This window comes from Peromyscus maniculatus, chromosome 22, assembly GCF_049852395.1.
Source record: "Peromyscus maniculatus bairdii isolate BWxNUB_F1_BW_parent chromosome 22, HU_Pman_BW_mat_3.1, whole genome shotgun sequence".
Taxonomy (NCBI): domain Eukaryota; kingdom Metazoa; phylum Chordata; class Mammalia; order Rodentia; family Cricetidae; genus Peromyscus; species Peromyscus maniculatus.
The window spans coordinates 54805543-54828717 of NC_134873.1; the positions used below are offsets into that span (position 1 = coordinate 54805543).

Sequence of the window (23175 nt, forward strand, 5' to 3'; positions counted from 1 at the left end):
GAAATTTATTTTCACATCACATATGAAAAAAAATAAGCAGGTAAGTGCACATAAAATTACAGAATATAAACATATGGAAATCTGGGGGTTAGAGAAATGGCCCTGCAGCTAAGAAAGCTTTCAGAGGACTTGAGTTCAGTTCCCAGTGCCGTCAGGCAGCCCACAAGCTCTTATGACCTCACTTCCAGGGGGTCTGATCCCTTCTTCCAGCCTTCTCTGGCATCTGCCTGCACATGATATATATAAACTCATATAGGCACATAAAGTAAATACATATTTTAGATGTATATATTATATGTACACATACCAGTTTTGCAGTATTTTACTTACATACAAATACACATTAATACATACTGTTAACAAGAGATCTTATTATAATAGACTGTAAAAGACTTACAAGTCAGCATTATGTTGGTATGTTCAAAATAAAAGTTTGAAGGCAAATAAATTTCACTTTCTAAAACAGGCCATACTGTCTATTTTCTACTCTGGATGAAGAAAGGCAACAGTAAGGATGAGGGATATACACCCTGGGAAACTGGTGAGAGCCTTAGAAGCAAACATCGTTTTCTTAGGCAGGGACAAAAAGCCATCAACAGTTGTAAACTGAAACAAAACAAAAACAAGAGCCAGTTCAAAACTTAGCTACAAGAAGTTCTACCCTCGGACCCTTGACTCCCAAGGGACTCCAGCCTCTAAAAGATGCACCTATGGGAAATATATCTCACAACACACATGCCAGCCTTCTCTGGATCCCACTTCCTCTGTCCTTCAGACTCTGTTTCCCATGAAGCCGTCAAGAATAAATATTCTGTGAAGTTCAACTGTTCAAACAACTCTAGAAAAACACTGACATCACCTTTTATTTATTGTCACATAAGTCTGAGGACTTTCTTTGGCCACCTTTTCAACTTTCTGCTAACCAAGGTAAGGAACATGCTTGCTCCACTGAATCACAGCAATGCTCTGATGTGAAAACCCTCGAAGAGTGGGAAACATAAAATCAGACTGGGCGAAGCACAGCTGGAAGAGCATGCTCTCAGCCTCCCCTTTACTCTCCTGACGACTCAATACTGTCCCCACCACCGCCGCCACCACCACCACCACCGCCACCACTACCACCACCATCCCTACCACCCCACCCCCACCTCATCCCCTGAACACTTGAAACAACTGCTTGAAATGTTCTTTAGTGCAGCAAGCAATAGCTTGTAAAGGGATGCAAACCAGCTGAAACATTTGACAGACAATGTTAAATACAGGGAATTCCTATCAACCATTTTACTTTAAAAGGAGCTTTGATGTTGGCTATCTTTCATGTACCTCTTTCATGGCACATTAATAAAGAAAACGGAGCTGAAGTAAATCAAGACCCAAGGTCACTGCCGTCTAGAATTACAGCACTGTAGGTACCTGATGAAATGCGGATTAACGCTGCATGAGTAGTGAATAAATAAAAGCACCTCCACCCACCAATCAGGCAAGCTTTACAAGCGCTTCTGAACTTTCTTCTGCAACTAGACCTGCGACACCTTTAATCCGGAAACCTCATTATCATAATGTGAACCCAAATGTTAGGGTTCCTTCAATATGCAAGTGCCATGAAGCAGAAAAGTAATGGGAATGAAGTTGGGTGTAACCTTAGAAATGTGCGGATGTGGGGACTTGAAAGTGGTATTCCGCTAAGTTAGGAGTACCTAATACAAAGATTTAGCCACATAAAACATTAGACTCAAAACCTACCTACCACACCAAAAACCATAAATAAGGTGGATTCAAGAGCTCCTGTTTTCAACTCTGAGTTTCTGTTCCCTAAATCTAGAAATCCTATGGCCAAATGAAAAGGATCTTAGCAAACAATCCCTGCAATTTTGAATTATTCTAACATGAGCTGCAAACAGAAAGAACCTAGTGACTCAGTGTGACCCAGACAGGAGCACTAAGAAACAGCTTACATGCTTCTGAATGATCAATGGAACACTTCTTTTTCAAAAGTGACAGGAGACTGCAAGGTGTCCAATGTCACAGAAAAGAATACAACATGAATGAGAACAGGCTAAGAGCTTATCTCAAAGTAGAAATGGCTGCATTATTTACCACTGACCCTCACACGGGATTCACAGAGGAACTACGAGCAAACAGCTAAAGCTACTTACTGCATCTGACCCTGCTCTGCATGCTGTGTTTCCTCTGTCATAGAATCCAGCAGAGAATGCACGGGGCTGTTAAAAGTTCCGAAAGACAGGCTCTCCATCTCCTAGACTATGGTTCCCAGCACTAACAAGAATATCACCAATGGAAAGGTAATAATTCCACTCTTCTATTTCTGAGACTGCAGAGAAAACTATAAAGTAACTGTTGAAAATGAGCACTGTTTCTTCTATAACCTAAAGGTTATCAGAAACAAAACTCCAAGTTCATCACTTATTATAGCCATGTTGAACACTTTGCTGTTTAATTGACATCCACATTCTGTTACAGCATGTACACTTGTCTAAATAGAACATCTGTTTTGGTTACACTACCCTGTATCTTTGGCAAGAACTTACAATAAAACTAACAAAAACAATCAAGAATCTATATTGGAACTGGCAACAAAAGCAGATTTGTAACCAGAAACCTTAAGATGCAAAGTGACCATCCCTGGGCTCCAGGCCAGTTCTAATCTAAGTCAATAAACCAAGATCTCCAGGAAGGGATGCAGTCAAGGGTGGGCTGGTGCAACTCCTGCAGATACTTAAACTGGACTTCAAGACACAAGAACACATGGGCTACAAAACTGATAAAACACAGTTTATTTTTATCAAAAACTGTCAAACTGAATTCAAATCTAAACATTATTTTGAAAAAACTCCCTTATTATTTATTCCTTATACCTCCTTTCCCACTCTACTTTGCTAAGCAGACTATTTAGCTACGTATGTTTAAAAGCATCCTGGCCCTTCAACAAAAGGAACATAGATTTATTTTTAAATTGACTAAATAGCACAAATATTCCAACAAGAAGCCTTATTAAGAAGAGGCCAGTGTTTATGGCAAGTGTGGGAATGGAGAATGCTGAGATGTCAAAGGAAACAAAACTCTGTAGTGTCTTACATCTTCCCAGGCTATGACTACAGAAAAACGCAGAGTTGAAATACCACATCACCTTAACTTGTCATGACTTATAATGACCATGTTGAGACCCATAAAACAATGGAGGCCATCCCAAGTTCCAAGACTAATTCATGCCAGGCATGGTGGTGTATGCCTGTGGTCTCAACATTAGGAGGGCTAAGGCAAGAGCATCACAAGTTTGAGCCCAGCCTAAGATACACAGTGATGTCATGGGATGTCCTTCTTAATTACAGAGAAAGCTCCCCATGAAAAGCAGGGAAGGGTAATGAGTAATGAGAAAGAAGGAAGGCAACCATGTTTCCTCCGAGAAAACAGCATCATGGGTTTTACACAGCCAAATAAATACACCTCGGTTGTACAGCAAAGTTCAGTAGTTTGGTAGAAAGCAAATTTCTTTCAACTAAAGCAAGAGGAGAAGGTTCAGATGGTTTATGGTGTTTGAAAGAATTGCCCACAATCAGAAATCAAAGAAACCTTAGAAATTATTTCATCAAAATCTGCACGAAATACCCTTTCACACTGCAAAAGTCGTTTATCTGAATGATAGTTCACACAATAAGACTGTATCTAAAATTTACGGCCTTTCAAAATTTCAAGTATTGACTCCAGTCGATCTCAGTGTCCACAGATTTGAAAAGCATGCCTCCATATCTGACTGCAATAACTGGCCCCATGGATGTGGCAAGGCACTGCGGCCCTCACACCAGTCCTTAATCAGCATTCCTTGGGAAGCCACATAGCCACACCTCTAGTTTGTCCACAGGGTCTAGAAAGACTGTTAAAGAGTATGGCGAAGAAAGGAAGTGTCTGCTAAGTCTGGTGTTCAATTTCTAAAGCACGCTGACTTCGGAGGTTACTGTGTTATGTCTGACAGGAGCACACCCAATAGTCATTCTCAGAACAGCAAAGTAACAACTGTTTTCTCCAGTTCCCACAACACCTCAGCAACACACTGTGCTTTCACAGTGTTATTCATAAATCCACCCAGGACATCGGGAACGTTTCATCTGCACAAGACGATGAAATAAGACACGAAAACTTTCTTATCTTAGAGAGGTCGTCCTATTGTAATTATAATCCTGTCTTCTTTTGTGATACTCACTCCTATCTGCAGCCCTAAAGTCATGTAGTTCCCAAATCTGGAGGAGAGGTGAGCAATCCTACTTTGTCTTGGCCATCAGTGAGGCTTATAGCAATCAGAATTACCTACATGCAGTGGGATCCGCATATTACTCTCTCTCCCTCCAGATAATCATTAAAGCCTTTTATGTTACACTTAGCACATAGGAGAGCAAACATAAAAGCATCTGGGCCTTAAGCCTTAGTCTCTAAGAACAATTTTTGATATCCCCTCTTACACACATCCTTGGCTACTTATACTTTTTTCAGCTCTGTTTATGTCTTTGTAAAAGTCATGCTTGGCAGGAAGTCTGCAGTCAGTACATGTAAATTGGTTTTCACTTTTAGTTTCTATTTTTTTTTTCTTCCTAGTGGCAAAGCCCTGGAAGCCAATGTAGTCTATTCAGAACATGATGGAATATTTGCATATAAAACAGCATGATTACATACATAAGAGCTAAATCAGATACTAAACGCTAGCAGATGTCAAAAGAAAATGTTTGAATGTAAAAGAAAATGTGTTCCAATCTTAGTTTAAACACAGAAAATTCAAACTCTTTTACAAAAAAAAAAAATTACAGCATTCTTAATACATTGCTTAAAGCAATTACCTGATACATTTTAACGGACATAAGACTTGTTCCAAGAGCCAATCACCCAAACAGTTTTGGTTTTCTACAATAACGATTTTATATTCTCTTTTGAATAAAATCCTACTCCCAAGAGTTCGTCTCAGTTAGTCTACAAGAAGCCTTTTCTCTTGCAATGAAATCACAATAAACCCTGATGTGTCACTAACCAACGTGTTTAGGAAGTGTTCTGACATGAGGGATCTTACTGAGACAATTCTGTGGCTAATTTAAATTTCCAGGAGCCCTTAGAAGGGGTCATGGTTTGAGCGGCACAGGTGCAGCCTAGCTGCCTTGGTCACATACACTGTGTTTTGTGAACTGCTGACCTGTTTGCTTTCATAGTGAGCATCTTTTGTCATTTTATAAAGCAGCCCAAATTCTCTTTCTAAAAACTTCCCACCTGCTCCTTAAAGAGTGCTGCTGGCCAACTTCCCCTCTTAGCAGCCTTCAAGGTTTACAAGCTTTTAAAGGGTTGTCTCACTGTGCCAGTAAAAATAATGAGCACACTGTATATCACAACCCAGTATCTAACCCATACATGCAAGCTAAGGTGTCATGAGATGATATTTGGCCTATTGCGTAAGATACACATTTTCTGTTCTTTTCAACTAAAATGGTTTTTAGCTATCACCAATGGACTGTAATCTACATTATGAGGAACATGGCTCTAGAGAGCTCATATAATATAGCCAAATAAGAACAGATAAATTCACACACACACCTTCCCTCAGCTTAGGTGGCTTTCTGAAGACCACGAAGACAGCATCTCCTCTTCCTGAAACCTGTCCTTCTTGCCCCTCTCTATACTCTTCCCTTGCTTTTAATTCTCCATGTGAATTGTATGACTAATTCATGCACCATGTGTGCGTGTGTGTGTGTGTGTGTGTGTGTGTGTGTGTGTGTGTGTGTATCCATGCATATTTATATGTACATTTTCCCCTCTAGAATGAAAGCTTCTAGATCAGTGGTTTTCAACCTTCCTAATGTTGTGACCCTTTAATAGAGCTCCTCATGTGTGGTGAGCCCCAACCATAAAATTATTTCATTGCTACTTCATAACCATAATTTTGCTATTGTTATGAATTGTACTGTAAGTATCTGACGTGCAGGATATCTGATATGTGACTCCCAAAGGGGTCACGATCTACAGGTTGAGAACCACTGTTCTCGATAGAAGGTTCTTGGTGTCGTTTACTGCTCTCTCTCATTCATAGCATACAGAACTATGCCTGTTAGTCTGGGTGCTGAGTGACATGTCCTGACCCATCATGAGATGTGTTTGTTAGGATAAAAGCTACAAAGCAATCAGAAACATTTGTCCTAAAACATGGCTGTATCTGGGTGTTAGGGAGAGAAACCGTCTTTAGGACGGAGGATGAAATGCTGCAGCTTTTGTTACATCAACGGCTCAAGGGGAAAGGCATCCCACTCACCGCACACCATGCCAGAGGGCTTCATGCAGACAGTATCTGAGCGTCATCCATGTTCCCTGGACTATGGAGACCCTCATAAACATGCTTTGGAGAAGCTGACCACGCCTCCAAGGACAAAGGAAGAAAAATATGGCAGAGAGGGCAAGATGAGGAAGAAACAGATTACTGCAAGCACAAGTTTATGAGAGAGGAACTCAAAAAATAAACAGCTGTGCTCAGGAGATGTTAGGGGCCCTCCCTCCTTTGAGAGGAGGCAAGCAAGAATGATGGAATAAAATGGGCCTGGATGGAAAAGCATGTATGTTAGGCTTTCAAGAGATTCTGTCTAAGGGTCATAAGACACAAAATGATCCAGTAAAAGCAGTCAGAAGCCTGATCCCTAAATTGGTCACAACTGGCCCAATGGAGAAGACACCAAGATTCCTAGCAGGCGGTATCTAAGCAAACAAGCAAAGAGAAAAATTCTTGAAAATACTTCATGAAAGACCAGTGATTATATCTGATCGACCCAGAAGGCCCAAGCTCCAGATTACAACCACCCCCTCTTCCTAAACACATTTTTTATTTTCCTATCCCTATAAATTCTGAGGCCATCGCTTACAGGGATGAAGCTACTGAGACTGGAACAGAAAAGGAACACCAAGAAAAAGAGGTAAGGCCAACCACCAATTCCTACACTAGTGTTTTCTGGAGGAAAGCAGACCTGCCATAGAACTAACTCATCAACCATGGAGCTCTGGTGATCATGGTAAAGAACATTTCAGTTGCTGACATAAGGTGGTTCTATTGACTAAGAAAGACTGAAAATCTCTGCTAGGCACCCATGATTCAGCCAGGGATGACCCTGAATTCATTCAGACAAGTTAATAATGAGTCTAGCTGATTAAATTTGAACTTGGGTTCAAAAATATTTGTAGCATGAGTAAATATATAAATAAAACAGCTAGAAAAATCTAGTAGAATATGAATGCCAATCTCTGAGTAATAGATTACAAAATAGTTTTGTTTTCCTTTGCATTTCTGAGTTTAAAAAAAACAACTTTTATTTGAACATAATTATGAAATGAAAAAATTTTAAATTGCCAGAGAACAAAAGCTATGACTTTTCTTTCTGGGCAGTATGAAAGATTACACACCCGTGTTAACCTGCTACTTACAACTAAAAGTCATAAACAAAATCCACCATCTAAAAGGCATCTATGAGTCAGCATGAAAGAAAGTCTCACACTGAGGCAATGAAACACATGCAGAAAGGTCTTTCTGAAGCTTGTGGCTGAGAGCAGGTGCTGAACTGAGTGAATTTCATGTTCTAGCTTCAGGGCTTCCCAGAGCTTCACAAACGCCAACAAATAGACAAAATCTGGGGCCCACCAAAGGTGCTAACTAGAGATTTCTCCCCTTAGAAAGCTGGGACCCAAAAGGGTTAAGCCCTTGGAATAATGATAAAATAGAAATTAATTCACTGTATCCTGTATGCGAGACCACAGTGAAAACACTGTCTCAAACCTTGTCCCAGACATCACTGACTGGAATCCAGAGCCCTGAGTCAGCTCTCCAGTGTGCAGGCTAAATTCCTGCTACCTGGGTGGTCAGAAAAAACAAACAACAAACAACCTTCAACTGACCCCAACTAGCGTTGTCTACAGGAGTCACCAGAAGCAAATGCAAATCTTTGAAAATACGCACAATCAATCCAGGCCTCAGTGAATTTCCACAGAAAAAGCCCCTGGAAACCAGGGTTTGCAGTAGAAACTGAACAGCAAAGGAAACAAAGGACCACAAAGAACCAGCAGTCAGGACAGACGGTAGAGACTGACTTACCCTCACACAACTAGGAAACACCACGTATGCCATGACTAAGGAGACAAAGGCAAGCCTAGGAACATGTTCACGAGGAGCTAAAACCTGGAAGCAAGATCAAGCAGGTGTGAGAAAAGTAGAACATTAGAGAGGAAACTCAGAAGTGATATTAAAAATTAAATGTCAATTCTTTAAGCACTAAGTGACAGATTTAATGACCCTACTAAAACTGTAAATTTCAGCTAGGTGGTGGCACAGCCGGGCCGTGTTCACCTTTAATCCTAGCACTTGAGAGGCAGAGGCAGGTGGATCTCTGTGAGTTCGAGGCCAACCTGGTCTCCAAAGCGAGTTCCAGGAAAGGTGCAAAGCTACACAAAGAAACCCTGTCTCAAAAAACCAAAAAAAAAAAAAAAAAAAAAAGAACAAATTCATTTTAAAAATCTGTATTCCATTACTAGAAAGTGTTTCAAAGAAATAAAGGTCTTGGGGAAAGGTTTTTGTTTTTGTCTTTTAGGAGAATGAAGGCTAAGGAATCTGAAGAACACTGGACAAATGAGACAAATGAAAAAGGACAAATCATCTATGCCAGGAAACAGTAAAATGGCCTATTGGTATATCATCTATAAACTTTTATAAGTCTTCCTAAATGTTTGTGTCTAATCTTCTCTAAAGAAATTTAACACTTTTGGTCTTCTTGTAGTCCCAGTTCAATTAAAATTTAAAGCTGACTTTGGAGTTGGAGAATGGCTCTCTCCTTCTTTAAACTCAAGTATGTTGTTAAAAGGAAAATGCAGCCGGGCGGTGGTGGCGCACGCCTTTAATCCCAGCACTCGGGAGGCAGAGCCAGGCGGATCGCTGTGAGTTCGAGGCCAGCCTGGGCTACCAAGTGAGCTCCAGGAAAGGCACAAAACTACTCAGAGAAACCCTGTCTCGAAAAAACCAAAAAAAAAAAAAAAAAAAAAAGGAAAATGCAAACTCCCTGTATCAAGCCAGAAGAAAAGAGCCATCTTTTGCTTTGGGACAGGAGAAAAACCAAATTAATTAAGGGACTATTCTATTACTAATCTCAACTCTTTGATTCTATTCTGATTCTTTAAACTTTTCTTAAAGTATGAATTTTATATCAAAATTTACAAGATTAATATATATATATTATATTGTATATATATATGTATATATACAGATATATATACATTTTAAACTTTGTTAAGATATGAATGGTTACCAAAAAAAAAAAAAAGAAAAAAAAAAGCCGGGTGGTGGTGGCACACGCCTTTAATCCCAGCACTCGGGAGGCAGAGCCAGGAGGATCTCTGTGAGTTCGAGGCCAGCCTGGGCTACCAAGTGAGTCCCAGGAAAGGCGCAAAGCTACGCAGAGAAACCCTGTCTCGAAAAAACAAAAACAAAAAAAAAAAAGATATGAATGGTCATATAAAATACTAACTAATTCTAGAAAAAAGGCTTCAATTAGCTGCATATATGTCTTTGTGTTCGAGTCTCTTATCAGTTTTTCCAGGAAATCATGGCCAGGCCTAACATCAACTGAAGTCTCCAGGAAGAAGATGGGGCCCCACAACAATAACAATTCCACGTGGACAATAATAATATCACTAAGCTAACAAACATCATCTACAGATCAGCTTTGAACTACAAAGTGCTCAGAGCAATTTTGAGAGGGCTAGCTGAGATGATCCAGTTTCAAAGACTACTTGAATAAGGACTTGAGATAAACCCTGAACTTTGGCATTATACACCGACTGGATAACGAAGGATATAGTTAGTTACCTTTCCTAGAATTTGACAATTAACCTAAAATTTTTCTTTTCAGGATAAAGATACTTTCGCCCATACCCAGCAGGAAATAATTTTAAGAATACAATGCCCACATTCCCAAAGAGGTGGTGTGGGGAGGGTGGTTTTTTGGTCTTTTAATGGGTTTGGGGTCTGGGATAATTTTCATTGTTTAGGGGGGTTGGTTATAAGTTGTTGTCAAGGGTTAGGAAAAGGGCTAAGCAAAGGAGATCAGATTTAAGGTTCTTGTTTAAAAAAAAAGAAAAAGACAATTTACTAGTTTTAAATACTTTACATTGGATTGGATTGTTTTATATTATCTACAAATTATATATATTGAAGTTGATAGTTACAAAATGCTATATGAATATTTCTAATTGTACTTATACCATTCATTTAACAATGTAATGCAATTTTCTGATCCTTGAATGTTATTATTTCCAGCTACTAGGATATAAAGAAATGAAAGTTAGTAGTTAGACATTATAATAGAACTTGTAGTCATATTAGTATGTTTTCAAGATTGAGCAGATATATTTTAGATAGACAGGTCATCTTCAAACCCTTCAGAGATGTACAGAATATGGCATTTAAAATGTTTTAATAACTTCGAAAATTTTTCTTTTTTGTTATGACTATGAGACATGTCGGCTCCTGACAGTACCAATCTACTTCAGAGAAAATATGGGCATTGGAGAAACTGCATAAGGAGTTAAATTTCATTGTGGCAAAAGTTAGCCACTGGACAACAAAGTATCCTTGAATCAACTGCTGACAAAATAGACAGACAGGACACAAAACAAAGGACTACTGATTCTTGCCAAAAACAAGTGTGGTTATGGCTTTATCAAAAGGCATCTTCTGAAGCCAGGACAATATGGCACCATCCCTGAAGTGGCCTTCGCAATTGAGAAAAGGTACCGTGCCCTTTTCTTCGAAGGCAGCTGAACAGGCAGTGGGCCGATGGCTTCTGATGTGCAGTGGAACAGCAGCTGAAACAGTTATTTTTGAAGAGTAACTAAACTCACACCTCTCAATAGTAGACTGGCATTTAATAGAAGGATATGGAGAAGAACGGGATGGTGAAATGAAGCCACATACACACAGAGCCAAGAAGAATGGACAGCTGAATTAAAAAAACATCAACAATTTCCAGAATTTAAAATCCTGAATCATGACATGACACTAGTGGAATTCAGGTGTTTCTGGTACATGGACTGCTCTCACCCAATGTGAAGTTGAACTATTGACCTTGTGTACATCCTACTTCACAAATGAGTCTGTCAGATACGCAAAGCTTATAGGCTGAAGATGATGCCCAACACTGTGGAGAAACCTCAGGTGACTGCCCAGGCAGCTGGCTGTTTCTGTCAACTCACGATTTTTTTGGAAGCTGCTTACATGCACTTCCTGATTTTATTTTTTATTGGGTAATATTATTTTCCTTCTTGGATCTCTGAGGCAGTTGAAGATCTTGGATCTCTGAGGCAGTTGAAGATTAGTTAGTTATAGTTGAAGATTAGTTAGGATAGAAAGTGAATTAGATACATTTTTGGACTTACTAAAATAGGATAGATGAGGGAATTATTTTCTCTGAATTTGTCAAATACAAATGGACTAGACATTGTTTAGGTATTTATTACTTGTATATATGGTATATAGTTATTGTACTTTTGTATATAGTTTTTCTTATGTTAGTTATAAGCTTTTTTCTTTTTATTAAAATAGAAAAGGGGAAATATGGTGATATTTTAATTGTACTGAATGTGATTTTATTTGTATGTTAATAAATAAAGTTGCCTGGGGATCAGAGCTAATAGCAAGCCATAGCAGAAACTGGGCGGTGTTGGTGCACGCCTTTAATCCCAGCTCTTGGGAGGCAGAGCTAGGCAGATCTCTGTGTGTTCAAGGATACAGCCAGCATGGAGACACACGCCTTTAATCTCAATACCAACCATAGAAGACCTGGAGGTCTGTATAGACGGGCAGTGACAAGGAGATCATGTGGTTGGGTTTACAACCAATGAGAAGGCAGAACAGAAGCACTATAAAAAGACAGACACACAGGAAGTAGGTCTCTTGCGGAGAGGTAGGACAGCAGCGGCAGTGAAGGGTAAGGTTTTTAATTTCAGCTCTCAGCTATTGCTCTAATCTCTTGGCTTTTAATTCTGTATTTGGCTCTGTGTTTCTTATTTAATAAGACGGTTACATCTACAAAAGGTATGTGCAAAAACCTAAGTGTGAAATACTTGCTTTAGCTTCATTTCAAATGATCATCATTAGAAAAGCTCAGATGTCAGTAAGGAATGACTACAGTTGGCTGTAGTCACACAAAAGAGCATCGGTAGTGACGTGTCAATGTTGTGGGGCATGGTGACTGGCACAGAATGATGACAGCACACGGAGAAACAGCACAGGGAACATACAGTGGGCACTCCTTTTCATAACACTAGAAACCACATGCAGATGAGAAACAGAATCTAAGACATAAGTTACATTTTAGGCAATGGATTTGAAATCCTATCACACAGCCACATTCGCTAGCTAGTCTGTAGTAACATGTATATTTAATTTCTTTTCTTCTTTAATTGACTTTTTCATCTTAAAGTCTTTTATTTATCCCCCAAGTGAGCTAACCTTTTAAGGCCCATCCAATTCCCTACAATTGTTAGAGTTTCTAGAAGGAACACCAACTTACCTCAAGCAAAAAAGTGATGATTCCTTAAATTATGTTTTCCTCCTGTAAAAAGTTATTAGCCTACTGAAATGAAAGAAGAGTGTGCTTCGGTGCGTGTTTCCCACGTCTCCTACCAGGGCTTTCCTCCAGTGTGACCTGGCCACTTCTGTCCCTCACTAAGCAGGCCTAGTCTACACCTAACCTCCAAACCACATCCCCAGACCTGGCTACAGGACCTCTCTGCTCCCTTCCATCACATACTGTACTTTCTCAATCCATTCCAACTCTGGCTACTAAAAGTGCTCACTGGGAAGCAAGACGAGTTATTTCTTCTTTGTGAGATCTGCCTGCTAGCATCCATGCATACAGTAAAGCTTTTAGGACGGAGACACAAACACCAAGTCAAACAACAGCATGAACTGTTCTGCACTGCTAGACACAGGCTTGGAGTGACTCATGTATCTGTGATCTCCAAAAGATACACAATGCTGCAAGTTAGAGCAATCTTCAGCTAAAGCTTGCCAACTGGAGATGAAAATGTAAGACAGCAAACACTAAACTTACTCCAGTAGTTCACAATTCAATTATATAACTCTACCACACGATTGTTTTATTTCCAAAATCAACATCTATCTTTAAGAAAATATTAAGTCTATAAAACCCTAAATGCTCAAATATATATATATATATATATATATATATATTTTTTTTTTTTTTTTCTCGAGACAGGATTTCTCTGTGTAGTTTTGGAGCCTGTCCTGGATCTCGCTCTGTAGACCAGGCTGACCTCGAACTCACAAAGATCTGCCTGCCTCTGCCTCCTGAGTGCTGGGATTAAAGGCATACGCCACCACCACCACCTGGCTAAAAACATAAAATGTTTTGATGCTGACATGACATTTTATGGGACAGGTCCTGCCTGGTCAGAGCATAAACACATTATTTTAGGCTTTGTGTATAAAAAAGCCTTGTGTTTGAGTCCTAATCACAAGACGTGTGTGTGTGTGTGTGTGTGTGTGTGTGTGTGTGTGTGTGTGTATAGTGATATATGCCAAAATTTTAAAAACACCCAAAATTTAAACACATCTAGTCCCAAGCATTTTAGAAAAGAGATATTTCAACCTATAAGTCAATAGTCTTGAGATTTAGCTGATCAAAACAGTTTAATGCTTACTATTAGTAAATATGAATAAACACTATACAGTAGGTACCTTGCTGCTCGAGCATGAGGACCTGAATGCAGATCCCTAGCATTCATGTAAAAGCCCCAGTGCCAGGCCGGATGGAGACAGGGGAATCCCAGGGATTTGCTACCTGGCATATCCATCCCAATGTCCAGCTCCAGTTTAGTGAGCGTCAAAGTCTCAAAACATGGAGTGGTTGGATAGATGGTTTGGCTGTTAAGAGTACTTGTTGGTCTACAGAGATCAATTCCTAGCACCCACATGGCAGTTCAGAACCATCTGTAACTATCTTGTGCTGTGGGATGGTCTGTATGTCAAATTGCTCTGATTGGTCAATAAATAAAACACTGATTGGCCAGTGGCTAGGCAGGAAGTATAGGCGGGACTAACAGAGAGGAGAAAAGAAAGAACAGGAAGGAGGAAGAAGTCACTGCCAGCCTCCGCCATGACAAGCAGCATGTGAAGATGCCAGTAAGCCACGAGCCACGTGGCAAGGTATAGATTTATGGAAATGGATTAATTTAAGCTATAAGAACAGTTAGCAAGAAGCCTACCATGGCCATACAGTTTGTAAGCAATATAAGTCTCTGTGTTTACTTGGTTGGGTCTGAGCGGCTGTGGGACTGGCGGGAGACAAAGATTTGTCCTGACTATGGGCAAGGCAGAAAAACTCTAGCTACAATCTCGGGGGATCCAATGCCCACTTGTGGTCTCTGTGAGCGCTGCAGGCATGGTGGGAGCACACACAAGCAGAACACCACACACAGAGAATTGAATGAAGAGGGAGGGAAGCAGGGAGGGAGGGAAAAAGGTATAGAATAAGGGGAAAACCCCTAACACTGACATCCACATGTGCATGCATGGATATGTACACACACATGCATGCACACACACACACACACACACACACACACACACACACACACACACACACACGTGCGCGAGAGAGAGATTTAGGTTTATCCAGGTAGACCTACAAGTAATGAGCTTAATATGAAGGCATTAGAACATGATCCCTTAATTTGAGGACATGTCAGCAAAGTAAACACTTACAGCATACACATAAACACAATGTCTCCCAAGGGTTGAGCCATTTCTACATTGTACCATTGTTATAAAAAGGGAAATGATATCTCTTGCCAAAAAATATAGCAGTATAACATTAGAAAATAATTATGTGACACTATAACATGAAAGGAAACAGTCAACATTAAAAACAAGTGCCTAGGAGACGTGGTGGTGTGTGCAGCTCTGTTCCGTCTGCTCGTCCTGACTCACCACTGTTCACTCCTGCTGAGCAACAAGTCCGTCAGGAAGCTGAGCCACAGCCACGGCTTTTAAAGATACAGGAAAGATGCCCTGGGAACCTGAGGTGGCAATTCACCCTCACCAGCCTCAAGGTGAAGTCCTGGAGAGGCTGTGAGCCAACTTATCAGAGGCACAAAGAAGAAGAACGTGAAAGTGAAAGAAACCAGTGCACATGCCTACCCAGACACAGAGAAGCACTACAAGAAAACACCTTGTGGGGAAGTGCTGTGGAATGTTCCTTTAACTAGGAATGTTAAAAAGATGTGTCACATTTGTTTATGCTGTGGAATATTACTTCAACTGCGTAAACATTTCCATTTGTTTATGTTGCATTTATTTAACGATGGATGGATGTGTGTTTAATTATATAAAGATGTGCTACATTTGTTGCATCTTGCCTGCCTAAGGTGCAACAATGGGTCTAATAAAGAGATGAACAGCCAATAGCTAGGCAGGAGAGGGGTAGGTGGGGCTGGCGGGCAGAGAGACTAAACAGGAGGAGAAATCTCGGCTCCAGAGAAAAGAGAAAGAGAAGGAGAAGGAGAAGGAGGGAGATGCCCGGGGCCAACCAGCCAGGCAGCCACCAAATAGACAGGCAGACAGGGAAGAAGCAGGAAAGTAAGACTGACAAAAGGAAGGAAAGAAAAGTAACAAGCCCCAAGGCACGAGGTAGATGAAGAGAAACAGGTTAATTTAAAAGAGCTAGCCAGAATCAAGCCTACACTAGGATGAGCATTCATAACTAATAAGGCTCCATGTCATGATCTGGGAGCTGGTTGGTGGCCCAAAAGAAAGCCAGGTACAGTGAAGGTTTCAAGACACAGGACCATTTCCAAATGAGAACCCACAAGTGACCATTGACTTACACAGTCCTTCCGAGATTGTTAAACAAATCACTTCCATCAGTACTGAGCTAGGAGTGAAAGTTGAAGTCACTATTGCAGATGCTTAAGTCAACTATTTTAATAAATTGACTTAATCGGTTAAAAAAAAAAAAACAAAGCAAGGGCCTACTATGTGCCATAAAACTGAAAACACATCATTCTATCATAAACTATAAATGAACTCTACATGTCATGAATTTTCAGTGATGTGTCCAACTTTAAATGTAAGTGACCAATTGAATCCCAGTTAAATTCTGCCACTGAGATCCAGTTTAATTTTTCTCCCTTTGGTAGTTACAATTTGAACCCCTGGATGATTTCCCCAGGTACAGAGAAGTACCATGGTTTACAAAGTATCAAGGGTGGGGACAGAAATACATGAGAGAAGGTGAGTGGTTACATGAGTGTAAGGCAGGATAGAAGTCATGGCACATGCTAACTTGTGGCAGCACATTCAGATAAAAAGCGTTGGAACGGTGGATAAGGATGGACTAGAGGCTTCACTATGATGTTCTGGAAAGATTCAAAGGCAGATGATAAGAATCTGACAAGATTACAGAAATACATAAGGGAAAGCACACAAAAATGACAGAGAGAGCAAGCACGGAGACAAAGGAGAGTCACCGGAGGTGAGAGCCCGGGTCTCCGCAGACACTTTGAACTGGCAAACGACAACCAACTGAAATCAACGCGGATCCTCCTCCAGCACTCGCTGTAAATTCTGATTAGACATCTGCAGCACTTAAAGATAAAGGGCTGGCAAGCAGATTCCACCAGAACACTAGGGAGTAACACCCCATGACAAAGAGAGCTGGAATGATAACCAGAAGGATGAGTCATCTACAGACAGAGACACCATAGTGCCCCATACAAAGATTCAAAACTACCCGGAGTTTCCAGTATTCTGAAGAGGGATGGCAGAAATGAAGAGTGAGCGGCACACTACATACGTGTCAGGGCATAGGCATTCTCACTACATGTAACAGAAGTGCACATTTCTACAGCGTCTCTGGAATACAGCTTGGTACATGAGCAACACCACAAATCCATGTGCCTTGTACTTCTACTAACTTACACATCTCAACTAGTACATATACAAATGGCTTATCATTAATTATGGCTGTTTAAACATCACTGATTTTTACTCCATCAAGTTTAATGAATCTAGATTTGTGTGGCCTCGTGGTTCATTTTCCCTAATACATACTAAAGTTCAAAGAAGGCATGCTCCATGAGCAAATTCAGTATGTTTTCACTACTTTTCTCTTGGCATTTTTGAGGCAGGGTCTTACAGATACCGTCCTGCATCAGCCTCCCTGTGCTGGGATTGCTGGTCTATACCAATATTCCCAAGATGTATAGATAATCACTACACCTATTCCTGGATATTTACATCAGATTAAGATGAACAGGTAAGAATGAAATGGGCTGTAATAAACAGAACCAGCTACGTCCAGGGGATTTAGTCAGCTTCTCAAAGTCCTGGTGCCCTTTGCAGTTTTCAGAATAAGGTAGACATGCAGGCTGCCCAAGCCAACTGAACAGCGGCAGAGGGGAAGACTCAAAGGCACTTTTCAGTCTGCTTCTTTCCTGGACCACATTCCCACGGCACGTTCACTCCCCTGACCTCCTTCCAAGCCTGTTCGTTAGCCTGCGTTGACTTCCTGGCTTTTTTTTTTTTTTTTTTTTGGTTTTTTCGAGACAGGGTTTCTCTGTGTAGCTTTGCGCCTTTCCTGGGACTCACTTGGTAGTCCAGGCTGGCCTCGAACTCACAGAGATCCTCCTGGCTCTGCCTCCCGAGTGCTGGGATTAAAGGCGTGCGCCACCACCGCCCGGCAGACTTCCTGGCTTATTTTGACTGCACTCTCAGCACACAGGTTACTAGCCGCTCCGCTCAGCCCTTCTGAAGTGAACCCTAGAATTCCTCTTGTGGGAGGGTTGCTCTCATTTGCTTTGCTGATCCTGTCTGTGCCCTGCTCAACTGTTCTGTTATGGACTTCTCACCAAGCAGAAGCGGATGGCCTTAGAGCATGCCTCCTCCAGTCCTAGCCACTTCTCTCTCCCAGAACTGAACCTTAGGACTCACTCCCCACTGGAAGGGAAGACATAGCTGTCTGAGGCCCAGAGAGAAAGAAGAAAACACTGAAAAAGGAAAGCAGAACTCTGAAATACAGGGCCAGGCCTAAGCAGCAGGAGACTAATTCATAGCAACTCCCCAGTCAACTCTCCACCTGTATGGAATGGGAACGCTTCAGGAAGAGAAATGAGAATGGAGCATCAGAAACACTTCCTTTTGCAACAGCTACCTTGCTCTCTGTTCTAGGGGACAATGGTTTAACATTCTGGCAGAAGAGTAAGCTACCCACAGTCAGTGGTTGCTAACTTGGTATTCCACCATACTCATTTGTTAACACTTAACTAGAGTCCTCATATCAAGAACAGTCTGGGAGACTCCACGGGAGTAAACTGAGCTCTGGTAGGGCTGAGGCTGTGAGAGCTTGCAGGGCCCTGCCCTGTTCTAGTCATCCCTGCAATAGTCCTATTAACAGTAAGAGACAGCCCGGGAGGCAACAAGACATAGGTTTTCAAAAAGGAAGGGAAAACGCATGAAGAGAGGAGCCTGAGAAGTGCCCCCACCCTCCAAGAAGGCAAGTCTCCTACTGTCCTCACCAGTAAACAACATCCAATGGTGCAAAGTAGTTCCTCATTATCAGGTCAGCGAAGTACGCTTCAGTTTCCCGGCAGGCAGTTCCATTTCCAATCACCACTGTGCTGCAGCTTCAAGGGAGAAACAGAACGAAACCTGAATGAGTTCAAGGCCACTCTGAAACCAATCTGAGAAAGCACACGGAATGAACAGTGCTCAACGCGACTCTTATCCTGCATCTACCCATGCAACCTCTCCACTGCGCTAGACGAACATATCACCCTGTGTTTGGGAAGGGGGCAGGAGAGGAACGCCTTACTGTCATCTTAAGGACAGACAGGCAGCGGTTTCTTGTCTACAAAAAGCCAAACTAAACAGAAGTCAACTCATGCTCACTCCAAACCATAATCAAGACATACAACTAAATCACACAATGCTAATTTCTGAAGTTCCTAACTAATACAACATCCCTTCTTCAGGGGACAAAGTAAGGGAGGGAGGAGGGTGTGGGGAGGATTTCCCAGGTACCCACATCATCACCTCTACTGGAGAGAGGGCAAAGCACTTCCCCACTGTCTCCACGTAGGAGTTGTCCACCAATTGGCCCAGCATTGTGCACCAGGTTCCTTTCCCCTCCCTAGGCATTTATTTCCCTTAACGGCACACTCCAAATTAGGAAGCTCAAAGGGACCCATGATGGCTGAGGCACTAAAGTAATTTTCTTACTTGAAATCCAGCAAAAGCCTCTTGATCTTCTCTGCCTCTCGGAAGCCTTGTCCACAGTGCAAATAAACCACATCAGTATGAAGAATCTGACCTTAAAAGGAGGGTGGGAGGGCTGTAAAAAGGCATTTGCAAACTATAACTCACTGCTGTTTCTATTAAGCAAGTCGCAACAGAAAATGGAACTGGCTTATCTTTAAAATAAGGGTCTGTGAAATGTCTCAGAAGGTAAGTATGCTTGCCACCAAGCCTGACACCCTTGCTTGGATCTGGGACCCACACAGTGGAAGAAGAGAAAGGACTGCCTCAAGCTGACCTCTGACCGCCATGAACAAGTGTCGAAGCACACACCCACACAAATTAAAATGTATAAAAGATCATGACAATGCAGTCTGAATCACTCACATTCACTCGATCAGGCTCTCCTAGGGATGCAGAAAAAGCTGTTACTTCCAAAGTAAAAGAACTGCCCTGTTGCACACAAACCAGCTCTAGTCGGATACTTTGCTACAGCACCTACTGACAGAGAACTGACACCTACTGCACAGCTCCTAGGCCAGGCTCCATTAGACTGTTCTTTTTCTGTTCAGTTGCTGATGGATAAACTCGCTTATTCTATTTCTTTGAGCTGTGTATTTAAGAACTTCAGGCTTTTTCTATCTTGCATTATACATAAAGTGTTTTATTTTTAAATAAAAATTTTTAGTTGAAATAAAAAGTTTCAGGGTGATGACTCAATGAACAGAAATAAATGAGCTAACACAATTGGGAGTTAGTAAAAGGGTCATAGGATAGTCACCAAGAAAGTAGAGGGTAAGAAATGAGTAATACGGGCTGGAGAGATGGTTCAGTGGTTAAGAGCACAGACTGCTCTTCCCGAGGTCCTGAGTTCAATTCCCAGCAACCACATGGTGGCTCACAACCATCTGCAATGAGATCTGGTGCCCTCTCTGGCCTGCAAGGACACATGCAGGTAGAACACTGTGTACATAATAAATAAACAAACCTTAAAAAAGAGAGAGAGAGAAATGAGTAATACAATCCAGCACTAAGAAGGCTGAGCTATGGAGACTGCTTCAAGCTCCAGGCCAGCTACCCTCACCAAAACTAGCTAATGAAAACAGGGAAGAAGTAAGTGTAACAAAGGATCAATGAAATTTCAAGTTAAATATATGTAAGAAACAAGGTTTTCAATAGTAGCAATTAAGAAAAGGAAGATACAAATACATTACAAATAAAGAAGCTACATGACCAGGCTACAATGTTTAAAAAGAAAGGAGACTCAGAGCAAATGAAACAGAAATTCTGAACCAAACTTTATCAACACAGACTGAGACAACATTTGTGTTTCACATTCTAGGAACAACTAAGCACAATACTGAAAACTCATCTATTGACAGGTCCAGAAGGCAGCATGGCCAAGTGTAATCTTACATTCTCAAAACAAAGCAAAATACCTAGCTGGGCCAGAATCCCAGGACTCTGAAAGCTAAGGTAGGAAGATCTCATCTGGGGTTACACAGAGAGTTTAAGGCTAGTCTGGGCTACACAGTGAAGTCTTGTTTCAAAAATAAGGAAAACACCTAAACACTGTAACTTATCACAGTGGCACAGTGAAGGACAACGTCTCAGTAGGTACAGGAAAAACACTGAGATTGTCAATTCTTCCCACATGTGGGGGAATTAATAACAGCAGTGACAACTAGAAAAACAAAAGGCAAACCCCACGGCTGTATTTTTAACAAAGGTAACAATCCCCACAAAACCACACACTCAGGCAGGTGGGGATGACAGAAGCCCTCCACGAGAGGCATCTGAGGACAGAGCAGAGGAGAGCAACAGAGGATGCGGGGCCCAAGGGAGGAGCCCCCATACTGGAGAGCCCAAGGGCCAGGCTGACAAGTAGTAAAGGCTGTCCGGTAACATTCTGAAGACAGAAAACCTCCTCCTCCTGGACTCCAGAAGCTAAGAGAAGAGGACGAATCAGAGTGAAAACAAAGAGCTGGAACCCGAGCTACACTGGGCAAGTCAAGCTCAGAATGCAAAGGACTCGCACTGAAGACGAGAATGCAGCAAGGAAGCCCATTCCAGAACCCATCAGGGCCACTCTCCACCCCACCACAGCTGGCTTCTCTAATGACTTGGAAAACAGAAGAGAAAGCTGTTGTTGTTTTTCCAAGAAAGTTAGTTTTAAACACCAAGAAGCCTGTCCCGACCCAGCTCACCTTCTTGAAACTACCTGAACTGTAACTTTATGTAAAACTGAGTGAAACAAAAGGATGACAGACAGTGTACACACACAGATTTTTATTTTAAAGCAGAAAATAAAAGTGTAGCATAATATGCCCACAAAACAGAGCACGATATATGAAAATGAGATTTAAAAAATAATATTATAGAAACTATGAGTGTAATACATAGCAGAATCATAAAACCACATGAATGAAATAACAAGAATTCATTTCATATGGAAGAAAAAGCAAGTTCTGGACTCGGCAGCACATGTACCAACTCTGAGACAATATGGCCAGCGGAAGAGAAGAAAGCACTCGAGAAACGGAAACCCAGCCTGAGGCCCACAGAACAGATGTCCTTGGAGAAACAAAGCAAAGAGATATCAAAGACAACAAAACTAAAAGTGAAGACGCTTACCAGAGAATTATAACGTATAACTACATATCAAAGAGAAATTCTAAAACTATAAAAAACTAGATAAAGAACTCAAACAAATTGATTTAACAATAAATTAGAGAGGGCTGGAAGATTACTAATCAGCAGAAAAATAAGTAAACATTAAAAAAACAGAAGAAAAAATGAGAGATATAATAATATAATGGCGTCTGAAATGGAATTCATGAAGACTCATATACACTGTTAAACATACCACACAAAAACTTTGAAAATCACAGAGAAATGTTAGCACCAGAAAGAAAAGCACATTACTTTTATTTTATTTATTTTTACTCATTATTTATTTATTTATTTGGTTTTTTTTTTTTTCTCTGTGTATCCCTGGCTGTCCTAAAACTCGCTCTGTAGACCAGGCTGGCCTCGAACTCAGAGGTCTGCCTGCCTCTGCTGGGCTAGGATATTCCTTTTAACGGGAACACTTACAAGAGTCTGTACTCATTACAGAGGGTAAGAAGATATCAGCCAAAAAAAGGGGAAACAATATCTTTAACTCCCAATTAATCAATCTAGCCATAAAAAAATCTTAAATGAAAACAAAAGCAACTTTTTCAGACAAAAACTGAGAAAACTTTTCATCAACTAACTCACACAAAAATGACAACATAGGCCGGGCGGTGGTGGCGCACGCCTTTAATCCCAGCACTTGGGATCTCTGTGAATTTGAGGCCAGCCTGGTCTACAGAGAGAGTTCCAAGAAAGGCAGAAAGCTACACAGAGAAACCCTGTCTCCGAAAAACCAAAAAAAAAAAAAAAAAAAAAAAAAAAAGACAACATAGTGCTGGAGAGATGGCTCAGCAGTTAAGAGCACTGGCTGTTCCTCCAGAGGTCCTGAGTTCAATTCCCAGCACCCACATGGTGGGTCACAACCATCTATAGTGAGATCTGATGCCCTCTTCTGGTATAAAGTCAACAGAGCACTCATATACATAAAATAAATATTTTTTTTTAAAAAAAGGAGACAACATAGAAGCCAGCATGTGGTGATGCACACACCTTTAATCCCAGCACTCAGGAAGCAGAGGCAGGCGGATCTCTGTGAGTTCGAGGACAGCCAGAGCTACACAGTGAAACCCTGCCTCAAGAAAAGAAAATAAAGAGTAATAACATGGAACTTCTCAGGCAATATGAAGATGTTCTCAAAAGAGAACACAGAAATGCAGAAAGAAAAG

General features: G+C 41.1%; 1 protein-coding gene across 3 annotated transcripts in view; it reads right to left on the reverse strand.

The window, feature by feature from the left end:
- The window catches only part of Srbd1 (S1 RNA binding domain 1), a 181446-nt gene that overhangs the window by 107455 nt on the left and 50816 nt on the right, over positions 1–23175 (reverse strand). For all 3 annotated transcript variants that reach the window (XM_006986498.4, XM_042266841.2, XM_042266840.2), the window contains exons 13-14: positions 19319–19409; positions 18616–18723 (exon numbers count right to left, since the gene is read on the reverse strand). In XM_006986498.4, coding sequence (XP_006986560.2) covers positions 18616–18723; positions 19319–19409 — 199 coding nt within the window. The remainder of the gene's footprint in view (positions 1–18615; positions 18724–19318; positions 19410–23175) is intronic.